Here is a 13,475-nt window from a genome sequence, read left to right on the forward strand (position 1 = left end):
CCTTTTTCTATAAAAATGACAGTTTTAGTCCCTTTTTACGAAAATTTATATTTTTGGTCCCTAAACCATTTTTATTGACATTTTCCACCCAAAATTTATTTGAATAGTAATTTCAATCCAAAACTATTGCATTTGTCATTTCCATCCTTCATTTGCAAAAAGTTACATGACCCAGTTTCCGTAAGTTTTACAATTTTGACCCCAAAATCAAAAACTTTGCATTTTTAGTCCAAATTTGGTAATAAACTCATTTTTAACCCTTGAAAAAGTTTATTTACATTTTAGAACCATATTTTGTTAAGTTTTCCCATTCAGCCCCTCTAATTTTCAGTTTTTTGCAACTTTGGGCCCAAAACCCATTAAGCCCACTTTTCAGCCCATTAAGCTAAAATTTATGTTTTTGATCTTTTGAAAAGTGTTATTTTCATAAAAATCAGCTTTTATACATATAAACAACTTATAACCCTCATAAAACTGACAAATTACAATTTATACCCAATCTTTGTTATTTTTGCAAAAATGACACTTGTAAGGTTCTTTTGGTTTTGTTTTTCACTTTTTAAACTTAAAGACCCTTAGATCCATGATGTATGTTGTTCATTGTGTTCTTGTTCATGATTATTTCACCCTTTTATTATAGATCTCGAAATATAATACATATTTCATATTATCACAACCAAAAACTAATGAATTCACATATAGCATGCAAACACACATAGATTATCACATAATACTTGTATTCTCCCCCCAAAAAAAAGTAAAAATCGAAAACAAGGGGGTATGAAATCACCTTGCTTTGTTGCTTACGGTTTTGAAGAAAGAAATGAAGAAGATTTTGATCCTAGTAGGCCTTCTTGGGTGGATCTCGAACTTAGAGTTTTCTAGGAGTATGATCATGAGTTTGTGTGAGTTTAGAAGAGATTCTTGATTAAATAAAGAGACTAGACTATGGATCCAAGCATCAACTTACCTAGGGTGATGATTCTTGTGGAAGAACCTTCTTGAAATGCCCTAAATCTCGAAGATTTTGAAGGAGGAATGAAGGTGTTCTTGAGAGGATTTGGAAGTGAATTAAGTGTGTGTGTGTGTGTGTGTTGATGCCCTCGGCCGAGAGTAGAAAAGGAGAATAGAGAGAGAGAGAGAGGTGGCTAACCCTCCTTAATTCCCTTAATTTCCCCCCTTTTTTCTACTTGGGCAAAGAGAGGGTAAAGGAAAAGAATGGTTTGGGCCTTTTGTGCTTGAGTCCATAATATGGGCCCAATTTGATGTTTTTCGGCGCATTGGGCCTTTAGAGTAGTTCGCGGCCCAAATCTTGCACAAAAGAATGGATGTGAGTCCATTAAGGCTAATTGAATTTGTCATGGCCCAACAAGGCCCATTAAAGGTAGACTAGTCCATTTTAGACTTATAAGGCCCAAAAAGGTTAAGTCTCATGAGAGTGGGTCCAATGAGAGCCCATTTAGGAGTTCTAAGCCCAAAATATTCAAATTGGAAGCTTATTGGTCCATTAGGCCCAATAAGGAAATCCCAGTCCATATTGGACTTAAACCGGGATTTTTAGGGTTTCCAACCTTTTGTTGACTATTTGAGTGTTTGTATAGAGTGTTTGATGGAATTTTGTTGTCATTGAATAAGCATCATACATGCTTTCAAGTTTTATTACAATGTTATCCTTGTTTAATGTTTACAAAGCATTAAAATTCCTAGTTGTGACAGTGGGTGGTGGTGGTGGTAGCAGTAGGTAATGGTGGTGATGTTGACATTAATAGGTGGTGGCAGCGGAGGTGGTAGTGGTGGGTGGTGGGTAATGGTGGCGGCGGTGGTGGTGGTAGTGACGGTAGGTGGTGGTGGCGGTGTCAGTAGGTAGTGGAGGTGATAGGTGATGGTGGCGGCGGCGATGAAGGTGGTAGGTGGTGGTGGTGGTGGTGACGATGGTGGTGGGTGATGGTGGTAGAGGTTATATATGTTGTGAAATAAACAAGGGTAATAAGGTAAAATATCACTTTCCTTCATAGTATGGAATTTATTCCATCGTCTTCTTGAAGGAAAGTGTTTTCTTCTATTTGATGGAAAGTTTTTTCATTTATGATTCCAATTCCATTATACAAAGTTGAACCAAACACTAGAATGTGGTGGAATTGGATTCATTTTCCCCCGAATTTCATCCCATTCCAGCGAACCAAACGCACCGTTAGTTGTCATTCAATGTATAAAGCTTTACCGTAATAGATACCCTAAAGTAGAATAGTATATATGGCATTGTACATAGTTTCTGTCATAAAAAAATAATAATTTAATAGTAAATTTATAATTATTAAGTTTTAAGTATTAGACAATGTTGCATGTGGCAGTTAAGGCCCATTTTTCCCTACGTGTAACTCCCTCAACGGCATGAACACGGGGGAACACCTGCATTCCTGTTAAGTGGTGTTTCGTGGTGGTGGTAACGAGCTAAATGCCCCTTTTCCTTTTGTCTTTTCCAAACGACCGTTGAAGAACGATTTCATTAAAAAAAACATTTACCTATAAATACATACTGCTACCTTATTTTTAATCACTACTTTATTTTCTTTCTCTATATTTTTTAAACTTTCAATAATTCCAAGAAAATGAATTTGTTCAACCCGTGCAATGATGATGACAATGACGATATCTTTGTCGGTATGATGTATCGGTATTTGTACGAACATGCTATTACAACCAGATACAGCTCCACTTGTAACACGACGTGCGACGTTAAACAAATATTGCAATGAAGGGCACAAACGTCTCATTCACAATTATTTTGCGGATAATTGTGTCTACCAACTATTTAGTGTCCATTTTATGTTCATTAAATGACTTAAAAAGCTTATTTTTACCCCCAATTTTAAAATATTTACATAGTTTTTGAGCTTAAAAAGGTGAATTTTCGTTAAATTTCATGATGGATTTCAAATCTTTTTGTTGATGTTTCTTTGTCCCATTCAGTTGGGATTGACTTGCTTTGATGGGTCCCTCATCGCCTATTCGATAGGTTGGTGGAAGTTTGACTTTCTTTTATGAAGTCCAAAGCTCTTAAACGGATTGGCGATTCATTAACTTGTTTTTACAAGTTCGCCTAAGTTTCTTAGGTCCCCCACCGCCTTTTCGATGGGTATTGGTGGGAGTTGGTTTTCATCTCACGAAATCCAAATACAGCTTTTTATAAGCTTTTTTTTATATGAATTGATGGATTGCATCACCACTTGTCATCACAAGTGCAACCCGACTCTCTTGGGTTCCCCTCCGCTTATTCAATGAATCGGTGGGAGTTGGTTTTTATTCTGAAAATCATATATATATATATATATATATATATATATATATATATATATATATATATATATATATATATATATATATAATGTTGTGCTTGTAATTGCATTGACTGAATTTATTTCGCTTGTTAAAGCAAGTGTGACCTGCTTGGGTGGGTCTTTCTCCTATTTAACGAGATGATGGGAGTTGGACTTCTTTTTACAAAGTCTAAAATTTTCTAAGGAAGTAACGGTTATCGTTTGATGGTATTTCTTGCTTCATGGAACACAAATCAAAAGGGACAAAAGAAAGATACTCAGTTTTGAGTGTTCAAGTCAATATGTTACACACAAATAAAAAACAAAACAAGGAAAAACTGACAGGTTTCTATGAATGATACATTGATTTCAAGAACAAAAGATTTTGTTGACAACAACTCTTTTTAGAAGATTTTATGAGTTAAAGATGTGGTTTCACAATCCTTTTGGAGGCTGGCACCAAAAAGGCAAAACCCCCTCTTCTTCACCCCAAAAAACCTTAACCAACCCCTTCTTAGCCTTAAGTCACCAGCCATCACCGAACCCTCTCACCACCATCTTCAATCTCAACCATAGACTCACCATACACCACCTAATATCCACTATTACTATTATAAAATCATCCACCATATCCCATCCACCTTATACTTTCGTTAAACGCCACCCAACTCCACCATTCCAATCTTTATTCCTACCTTGAACCTCCATCTCTTTCACCCATCTTCTTCACCCTTAACACCATCATCGAACCACCATAAACCACCCACAAACCTCACTTATTACACCAATCTTCCAAATAAGATACGATGCTAACGGTAAGTGAGGATTCACAGGGTTGCAAAAATATGTTGTGACAACTAAGCTTATGGCTATAGGAGAGTCACCTGATTCTATTGATGATTATATGAGAATGTCTAAGAGAAGGTTTGTATAGATTGGCGATAGGTGTTGTCAAAAGATTCATTGACAAATATTTACGCAAACCTTCATTGAATGATATGCAACAACTATATGTGACACATGAAAAAAGACATGGTTTTCCGGGTATGCTTGGAAGAATTGATTGCACACACTGGAAATGGAGAAATTGTCATGTGTCGTGGAAAGGCCAATATGAAGTGGTCATCATGGAGCACATTCGTTGATATTAGAGGTTGTTGCTTCCCAAGATTTATGGATTTGACATGCTTTTTTGGGGGTTGCGGGTTCCAACAACGACATCAATGTTCGTGATCAATCCCAAATATTCGACGATCTCTTGTCAGGAAAGGCATTGGATGTCCCTTTCACATCGAATGAAAGTGAATATAGGTTTGGGTATTACCTTACAGATGAAATATATCAAACATATTTCACATTCATGAAGGCATTTCGACACCCAGTAAAACCAAGAGACAATTTTTTCAAGAGAAAACAAGAAGGAGCACGTAAGGATGTGAAATGTGCTTTTGGAGTTCTAAAGTTGAAATGACACATAGTTGAACAGGCGGCACGACCATATCAGTTAGAAAGTCTACGAGATATTATTTGTGCATGTATCATAATGCATAACATGGTGATTGAAGATAAATGAAGTAAATATTGCGGATTATTCGGCTACTAAACACATACACGTTCAATTTCAACCAAGGACTGCATAATATTACATAGAGTCGTTGATATTTAGAACGCATAAAAACACAAGCAACTTCTTGAAGACTTAGTTGATTATATGTACGACGATAACAAAAATGAATAATTTAGGGGCAAAAATGTAATTTTTTTGTTGTAATGTTTTTTTTTTTTTTTTTTGAATTTTCAATGTTATGTTTAATTAAAAAAATTAGGTTTTATTTAAATAACATGTTTGTTAAATTAGGTTTTATTTAAATAACATGTTTATTAAATTATTTTGTTTCTATAAATATTAAAAATTAAATCGAAAAAATAAAAATAAAAAAGGAAACGATGACATGGAAATTAGTGGGTGTTACAACATTTTATCCGTTTCCTTACTTGATGTTATAACATCATGGTGACATGGCAAATGACATAACATTTTTTTGGTCATGTTATCCATACCCACCAATTTTATGAATAATATGTTATATTTAATTCCTTTGACCAAATTATTACAAATTAAATACTCACCAAACCTTTTCAGATTTCTGTGAATTAAATGCCTACCTAAAATAGAACTACCCGACAATAAATACTTGCCAATCCTTTCAATACTTGTATTTTTAGAAAATTTAAGGATAAGTTATAAAGAATACATATAGTTATATAGAAAATAAGAAAAAAAATGCTGATCAAATAAAAAAAAATTACTTGTTACTGCACAAGCTGTAAAGTTTGAAGAACTCAATCGTGAGAAAACTCATTTGAATAATCATCTAAGCTTTCGTTTAAGCCAATTTCATATTTCATCATAAACATTGGATCCTTGTTCTACTAATAGCTACTTGTACGTTATGCATTGGGATCCATACGCTCAAAGATACAATTACAATCCATGATTTGAAGGACCTGTGATTGTGGGGTTGCTTCAAGTAAAACAAAACCTCAAGAAAATGACATGACTTTGTACATTGAGATTGGATGATTCACCAGTCGACACCCTTTCTACCTTCACATCAATTGAAATTTATGTTTCGCACAACAACTTCAATAGAAATCTTAGCAACAACAACCGGATTCTGCTTGACAATGGCCGGCAGCCAGGTTATTTCCCTCCTTCTCCGCAGCTTGCAACGCTGCCATTTGGGATATCATATCTGTATTCCGAGAAGAAAATGTTGGAGTCGCCAATGTCTTTGAATTGGTAAAATGGTAGTATGTACAAGAAAGGTAATTTGGTCAAAGAGGTATTTTGATCATTTTTTTAATGAAACATATGTTGAATATGGTGCATAAAGTGGGAACATTAAGATAAATGCTACAAATAAGTGAAATATAGAAATTTTATAAAAGTGATAAGTGTCCTACTTTTAAGACTATATGAATCGGGCTTAAAGTATGAGAATTGTGAATTAAAGGTTTCAATGGAAAAGATAAGACAAGACATAAAGTAATTCAAAATATTCAAGTCATTAAAATGAAAAAGTTATTCTATTTTGAAATTAATATGTTCTACATTTTGATGATTTTGTGTCTAATGGCCTATGTTTGAGGCCATTGAACTTGAGCTTAAGAGCACCAAATGGAGAGATCCTTGATTTTAAAATGAACCCAAACAAGGAATCAATAAAAATAATCGTCTAAATCTAAGTTCATATAAAAGTTACAAGTTACAAGTGTTTAAATTGTTGGAGAAAAAGTTTACCTTGGAAAAAGGAAAGGAAAATTTTTTAAGTTTGAGAAAATATTCCAAAAATCGCTAGGTATCTATTTTGGATCTTAAAAAGTGTGATTTTCCGACATCCAAATTTTGATTGTAATATATTAATGGAAAGTTATTTGCATAAAGAACACAATATAAAAAATCGGAGTCCGTATGAAAATGTTATGAAGGTTCAAAGTTGCAATCCCAGTAAATTACAACCAAGTTGACAAGAGAAACCTCCTTGTGCTTGAAACGATCTTTACATACTTCTTTAGAAGAACAATTGGGAAGGGAAAGTTACCGGAGCAGGTTGCCCTAAAATAAATGAGAGAAATTATTAAATTAAAAGAGAAAAAAACGGACCTAATAATGGCAAAAATATAAAAAGAACAATTACCATCGATCATAAGAAAAAACTCTGGCATCCTTCCTCTCGTTTGCTATGTCGTGCTCAATCCATTCATCCCTAAAACCCTCGCTTTTAAATCGTCGACAACAATAACAACAAAATATTGAACTTCATAGAGTTCAACGGATTGTCACATCATCATTCACTATTTTATACAACTCTATCAATTTTTTTTATGAAGATTTGTCACTTGTTGGACAAAAAGCTTTGACCTTCCTTGAGGGACATAATGGACTTCCATATTTGGAACATCAATGTCATATTTATTGCACAATGATGCGACTTTGTTTGTATGGGTATCCCATCTAAGATCTCTCGTGTTTTGCAAAACTCCTTTAGTCACTGAAACAAGTCTCATTACACTAACAATGTCTTGATCTTTTCTTTGCAAAGCAAGACACAAATCTTTGGTGTATCCAAATATAATAGACATTAGTTGTGCCACAAAGATAAATCAAATGATTCTGGTGAGTACAAAATACATTGGACTTTTGCTTTATCATCCTAATTTGAACCATTCTTTCCAAACTTCACAAGTACTTCAACAATCGTAAGGAATAAGTTAATCACATTTAAAATAGTTTTGTATTGAGATCCCCACCAAGTTTCACTAAGTCTCTTCAAACCAAGTTCTTGATTTAACTATGATCCTGTTTTAATTTTACCAATTTCTAATGTTTGAGCTACTTTTTAAGCTTGAATTTCTCGAATCATTTCTCCCCTCTTACAAGAAACTCCAACAACATTTAACAATGTTGCAAGTATATCAAACAGCCAAGCACAATCACTATTCTTTTTAGCAATTACAACAAGTGTCGGTTAAAACTTAAAACTGATGAGCAAAACAATGAACATAATAAGCATTAGGACTTTCAACAATAACTAAAGTCTTTAAATTTCATTTTCTTTAACATAAATTGTCTAAGATCTGCTTGTTTTCCATTTTGATTATTTTGATTTTTTTGATATGGATGGATTACTCATTATTTCAAACAAAACCTAACATATAAAATTAAGGAAATCAATATTCAATAACCAATAATTAATAACATAATAACAATAAATGAAGATGAAGTCCATGTTCGTTTGCGATCAATAACTAAGAAAAACAATTACTATTATGACAATTTATATATAAGAAATCCATTACGTTTTATTGGGCTTCAATTTCAATTGAATTTTATTTTAATTAAATAGAAAATTATATATTTCATATAGTTATTATGTCACTATATTAGAATCACGGTATAATTTTTTTAGTTCGGGACAAAATAACAAAAAAAACATGTTTACAAACAATTTTTATATATACATACGCAATTTTTTGTAGTGTTGTAGTATTCCTACCGTCTCATGTACTCTAATACTCAACACACACAAAACCCACTCTTTCCATCACTGGTCAGCTGAATTTCTACCCTCACCTCGATCACCGCCGGTAGCTAGCCGGAATCACCAGTTCACATCACATGTACTAACCAAGTAAATAATGGAACTTTGAGAATATAAGTTGAAGCTGAAAAATATAGGGACTAAAGATGGTTGTCTTGAAAGAAGAAGGGTCTGGGAGAAGATTCTAGGGTTATAAATGAAGGCGACGAGCGAAAAGACAACACATAAATATTATATTCGTTTCACTCCCATCCTTCCATTTATGTCATGAGTCTTTGTTCGTTCCATTGATCTAGTTTATGGAGAAATCAAATTTAGTCATATAAACTGTAATAATCTGCTTTATGCTTTGACATAATTCATTGTGGATTTGCTTGGTTTCCTTACAAACTGTCGTTCATCCAAAACTTAGGTATATATACAAATAAACTTGTTAAACTCTATATATATTAACGATTAAAGAGGCTAAATGACTTAAATCCTTTGTTGATGAGTTAATGAGTTTATGTTACGAACAGATCTCTACCCCCGTTAAGTCGGAGACGCTTGTTAGTAGACAACCAGGTCGTTGAAGTATGAAAGTGTTGGTGACAGGTGCTTCAGGTTTCTTAGGTGGAAGGCTCTGCCATGCGCTACTCCGTCGTGGCCACTCTGTTCGGGCGTTCGTCCGTCGCACCAGCGATCTCTCCTCCCTTCCTACTCTGTCCGACGGCGTACCTCTAGAACTTGTCTATGGTGACGTTACGGACTATCCGTCACTTCTCGCCGCTTGCTCCGGCTGCCATGTGGTTTTTCACGCCGCTGCTATAGTGGAATCATGGCTACCAGATCTTTCAAAATTTATATCTGTAAGCTTATCAATAGGCTTTATATAGACTAAAGTTTTGATCAGAAAAATATTATATCTGATTACAATGATTAATAGGTGAACGTTGGAGGTTTGAAAAACGTACTTCGAGCGTATAAGGAAACGGATACGATAGAGAAGATCATTTATACGTCGTCGTTTTTCGCTTTAGGATCCACTGACGGATATACTGCCGACGAGACTCGGGTGAGGTCACTGCATCTTTAAGTTATATATGCGCTTATATAATATTATCTTTTTGTACTGTAGTTTATAAACGCAAAACATTAGAATTTTGAATCTAAATATAATTGTATTTTGTGCATGAAAGATGCATTCAGCCAAGTTTTTCTGTAGTGAGTACGAGAAATCAAAGACTATTGCCGACAATATTGGTCTAGAAGCAGCAAAGGAAGGGGTACCCATAGTCGCTGTTTGCCCTGGAATTATCTACGGACCTGGTAAAATCACTGCTGGGAATGTTGTGGCTCGATTGGTAATTTTAATTTCGTAAAAACAACTTTCTTATTATTTAACTGATTCATTACTTGATAATTAGTTGAGCAAGCATATATTTAGTGTACTGATAGGGTAGGATAGGAGCTTTAATTTCATGTTTTACAAAGTTTTAAGATTTTTTTTTAAATTACAAATGTTTAAATATTTAAATATTTAAACAAATACAAAATAAATGTGCCATGCCGCATTGAGTGATGCTAATGTGATAAGACAAAACGCGTCACAATAAGTATTGAAGAAGGGAGTCGCAGTCCAGAAGAATTGCCATATTGTCACAATCTACCCTGCTCAGCTACCAGCTGCAACAATTCGCTCCATCTTTGACAGCCCAATACACTCAGCCCAGATTGTCCAGCCCACATAAAACAAATCCAACTCACATGCAAACAAAAACAGATTATTATTAAACGTATACTGATATTATTATTTTTCAAGTTTAGATTGTAATTTTACCTTACTATTTTGGATAGAACAAATTAAATTTCATGCATATATGGTTCTGAACTTACTTACTTACTAACATACACCCTTTTTTACTTGTTATAATTAGATGGTTGAACGATTTAATGGACGCATGCCTGGGTATATAGGTGATGGAAAAGAAAGGTTCTCTTTTACCTATGTAGAGGATGTGGTAAATGGACACATTTTGGCTTTAGACAAGGGCCAACCAGGCCAAAGATATCTTCTTACGGGTGAAAATGCATCCTTCACGCAAGTTTTTGATATTGTTGCCACTATAACCAACACCAAAAGACCTTCCCTTAGAATTCCATTGTTCTTGATGCTGGTTTATGCATGGTTGTTAGTGCTTTTCTCTAAAATCACCGGACAACCTCCACTCATCAGCCCCCCGGTATATATATTTACATTTCCATGCATGCATGCTTTATTTACAAAATTGTAATTTTTTTGTTCCATTAATGACATACTTTTGTTCATAACAAACACGGACGCCATCACATTGATGTTACTTTAATTTTTTGCCTATAATATAACAATCGTTTGTTATGATATGAAACAGGCTGTGTGTGTAATGAGACACCAGTGGGCTTATTCGTGTGAGAAGGCTAAGAGAGAACTTGGGTATAAGCCGAGAAGTTTGAAAGAAGGTCTAGAAGAGATTCTTCCTTGGTTGAAGAAGTTGGGCCTTATTAAATACTAACACTATCGATTGGGCTTATTATTGTGCACGTATGGGATTATGATCAGCATTTGGCATACATGTGTTTCTTAGTTAAGCGTCTATGTCGTCATTTACAACCATATTTTCTTTTATGTACTCGTCTACTCAATTTTCTCAGTTTAATGTGAGGAACGAACACCACTTAGTAATTGATGTTGTATTGTTGTAGAAAAATTATAATTATCGTAACCACAAGTTTACCGGTATTATATGTGTTTATTTGACATGTTTTATGACTTTATCCGTATGGCATCCTTTTCAATATGTAATTTATCTGTATTTTATTTACTATTTACTTATTCAAAAATATTATTTTATTTTGTAATTTTTGTTAGTTGTTTAAAAAACAGAATTGACCTTTCAGTTCATCCTCTCGGTCAAAACCAACCCACCATTGGCCATTTGATTCACAAAAAAAAAAAAAAAAAAAAAAAAAAAAAAAAAAAAAAAAAACCCACAATCTCGCATAGAATTCGAAATCGTGAAATCGAAAGGCCAGTTGCATTGATCATTGAGGAACTATTGATCGTTGAGGAACCGAGGAAAACATGCCGAATTGCAAGCTTTGAAAAATTATGATACAGCAGCTGTAGTAATAATCTGGCTCAAACTGGTCTCCCACCAGATCATCACTCACAAGCACTTGGCCCAAAGTGAAACAGTTTTTTTTAACCGGAAGGAAAAAATCGAACCGGCGGTTGGGAACGGTTTTTTTCCGTTTTCTCCAAAAAAAGCCAAACCATAACATCTTTTAAACCGAAAAAAAATTAACAAATTTCACTTAAAAAACCTGAAAAAACCAAACCGGTTTTTTTTAACGGAACTAGTTTAAAACCAATGTGTGTGCTCTTATTTTCATATTTCCCACTCCTTACTTTAATTTTGAATCCACTTTTTGGAAGAAAATAAGTTTCTTGAAATTTTCTATTTTGAATCGTATTCCTACGAAATAAATAGTGAAGTTGAAAAAACACCTAATCTTTTGAATCTTTGTTTTGGAGTCAATAAATTATAGGACCTCTAGTTGAATCATAACGACTTACTACAATTTTGACTTTGCACCTCTAGTAATAAGCATGTTCACTATCTCAATGTCCACATTTATTTCCTTAATTTTAACTTAATTATATGGCTTAGCTAATACTTAATTTCATATAATTTCATCTAGTGAATCAATCCATAAAATTGCTCCAAATTATCTTCTTCCTTTTGAGTTCTTGGGAGACTTGTCATCTCGAAACGGGCTCTATCAATTGGTGCTTTCATCATCTCGTCTCATCATGCCTCCACATTGCCAAACATCCACCATGGAAGAATCCATGCGAGCTATGGTCAAGAAACTTGAAAAACTCCTCACAGTAACCATCGCATCCGTCACACAGAATGTCGCCAATCATGACACGCTTTCATCTAAACTCAGTAATCAAACCAAAGTGACTACCATACTCTTCAATTCTTTCGTTAAATCTGACAACAAAGTACACTCCAAATTGGAATCACCCAATACTTGTAACCAACCCCACCCAAACATACTGCGTCCCGAAAAAATTCCTTAATTACCTAACTTTGACATATCCAACCCCTAAAATGGATATTCCAAGCCAACAACTTCTTTACCTACTACATCTTACTACTCTAACAATGCATTTCCCTATCACCCTCTTCCCGAGTTCAACTTAACGAGAGAAAGGAAAGAAAATGGGTGGAAATGTGAAGAAAATAAAAGAAATTGGTATTCCCAAGTTTCATTAAAGGGAAGAAGTGGAAAAAAAAGTGGAGGGAAATAAAATGATCACTTGCCCTCCTAACTTTCATTCCGATTTGGGAGGATTTTGAAAGAAATAACAAAATGATTCATTTTCCTTTCACTTCTTTCCAACTCAGGAAAACAAAAGAAAATTTTGTTTTCTTTTTCTTTCTCTTCTTTTCTTTTGATAAACTCGGGAACTAGGCGATGTATTCTACTTCACATATTTATCTTCTACTTCACGGGAGGCACATTGAGTTGGACAAGCATCTTACCTGCAACCACCTACCGGAAACATGGTCTGAATTTTCCTATTCTTTAGAGATATGTCAACGGTCTCTCTCGACAACCATGCTTAATTGTTTCATCTTTGGTTTAAGCTCCGGTATATATACTATCGGAGATCGCCATCCATCTCCTATAATCACTACACCAAACGTAAGGTCTCACAAAGTTGATAGAAGATGAGTTCACAACCAACTTAACTTGATATGCCCATACCCAAACAACACTGCATCCACCATCCATCCTTACACCCTCTTACCGACACCATTAAAAATCAACCCCACCTTTTCGTTTAAAAGATTATTTGTTAATGTCTTACAAAAATGAGATGTGAAGGACTTTGTTTCTAATGCCCTATAAAACTATTGGCTATAAAGTCACAACCCTCGTCGATTCCAATAATACTCACAACATTCTTCGACCACAAACCTACATATTTCATCTACGTCCATCATATTGTTTCCGGTTA

The 13,475-nt window shown here is 34.4% G+C and overlaps 1 protein-coding gene across 1 annotated transcript; it reads left to right on the top strand.

Moving 5' to 3' along the window:
- The first annotated feature begins 8,641 nt into the window (after window positions 1–8,641).
- Window positions 8,642–11,180, top strand: LOC111876194 (uncharacterized). The gene is made up of 6 exons (XM_023872726.3): window positions 8,642–8,834; window positions 8,941–9,270; window positions 9,348–9,476; window positions 9,601–9,765; window positions 10,339–10,644; window positions 10,813–11,180. The coding sequence occupies exons 2-6, from the start codon at window positions 8,998–9,000 to the stop codon at window positions 10,951–10,953; spliced, it is 1,014 nt and encodes a 337-aa protein (XP_023728494.1). The 5' UTR covers window positions 8,642–8,834; window positions 8,941–8,997; the 3' UTR covers window positions 10,954–11,180.
- Window positions 11,181–13,475: the final 2,295 nt, after the last annotated feature.

The sequence above is a fragment of the Lactuca sativa genome, chromosome 1 (genome assembly GCF_002870075.4).
Source record: "Lactuca sativa cultivar Salinas chromosome 1, Lsat_Salinas_v11, whole genome shotgun sequence".
In the NCBI taxonomy this organism is placed as follows: domain Eukaryota; kingdom Viridiplantae; phylum Streptophyta; class Magnoliopsida; order Asterales; family Asteraceae; genus Lactuca; species Lactuca sativa.

Excerpts from the sequence above, each read along its gene's own strand:
- LOC111876194 (XM_023872726.3), top strand. The coding sequence starts at position 8,998 with ATGAAAGTGTTGGTGACAGGTGCTTCAGGTTTCTTAGGTGGAAGGCTC. Across the intron at positions 9,477-9,600 it reads ATACTGCCGACGAGACTCGG|ATGCATTCAGCCAAGTTTTT; the intron begins GTGAGGTCACTG and ends TGTGCATGAAAG. Across the intron at positions 10,645-10,812 it reads CTCCACTCATCAGCCCCCCG|GCTGTGTGTGTAATGAGACA; the intron begins GTATATATATTT and ends GATATGAAACAG.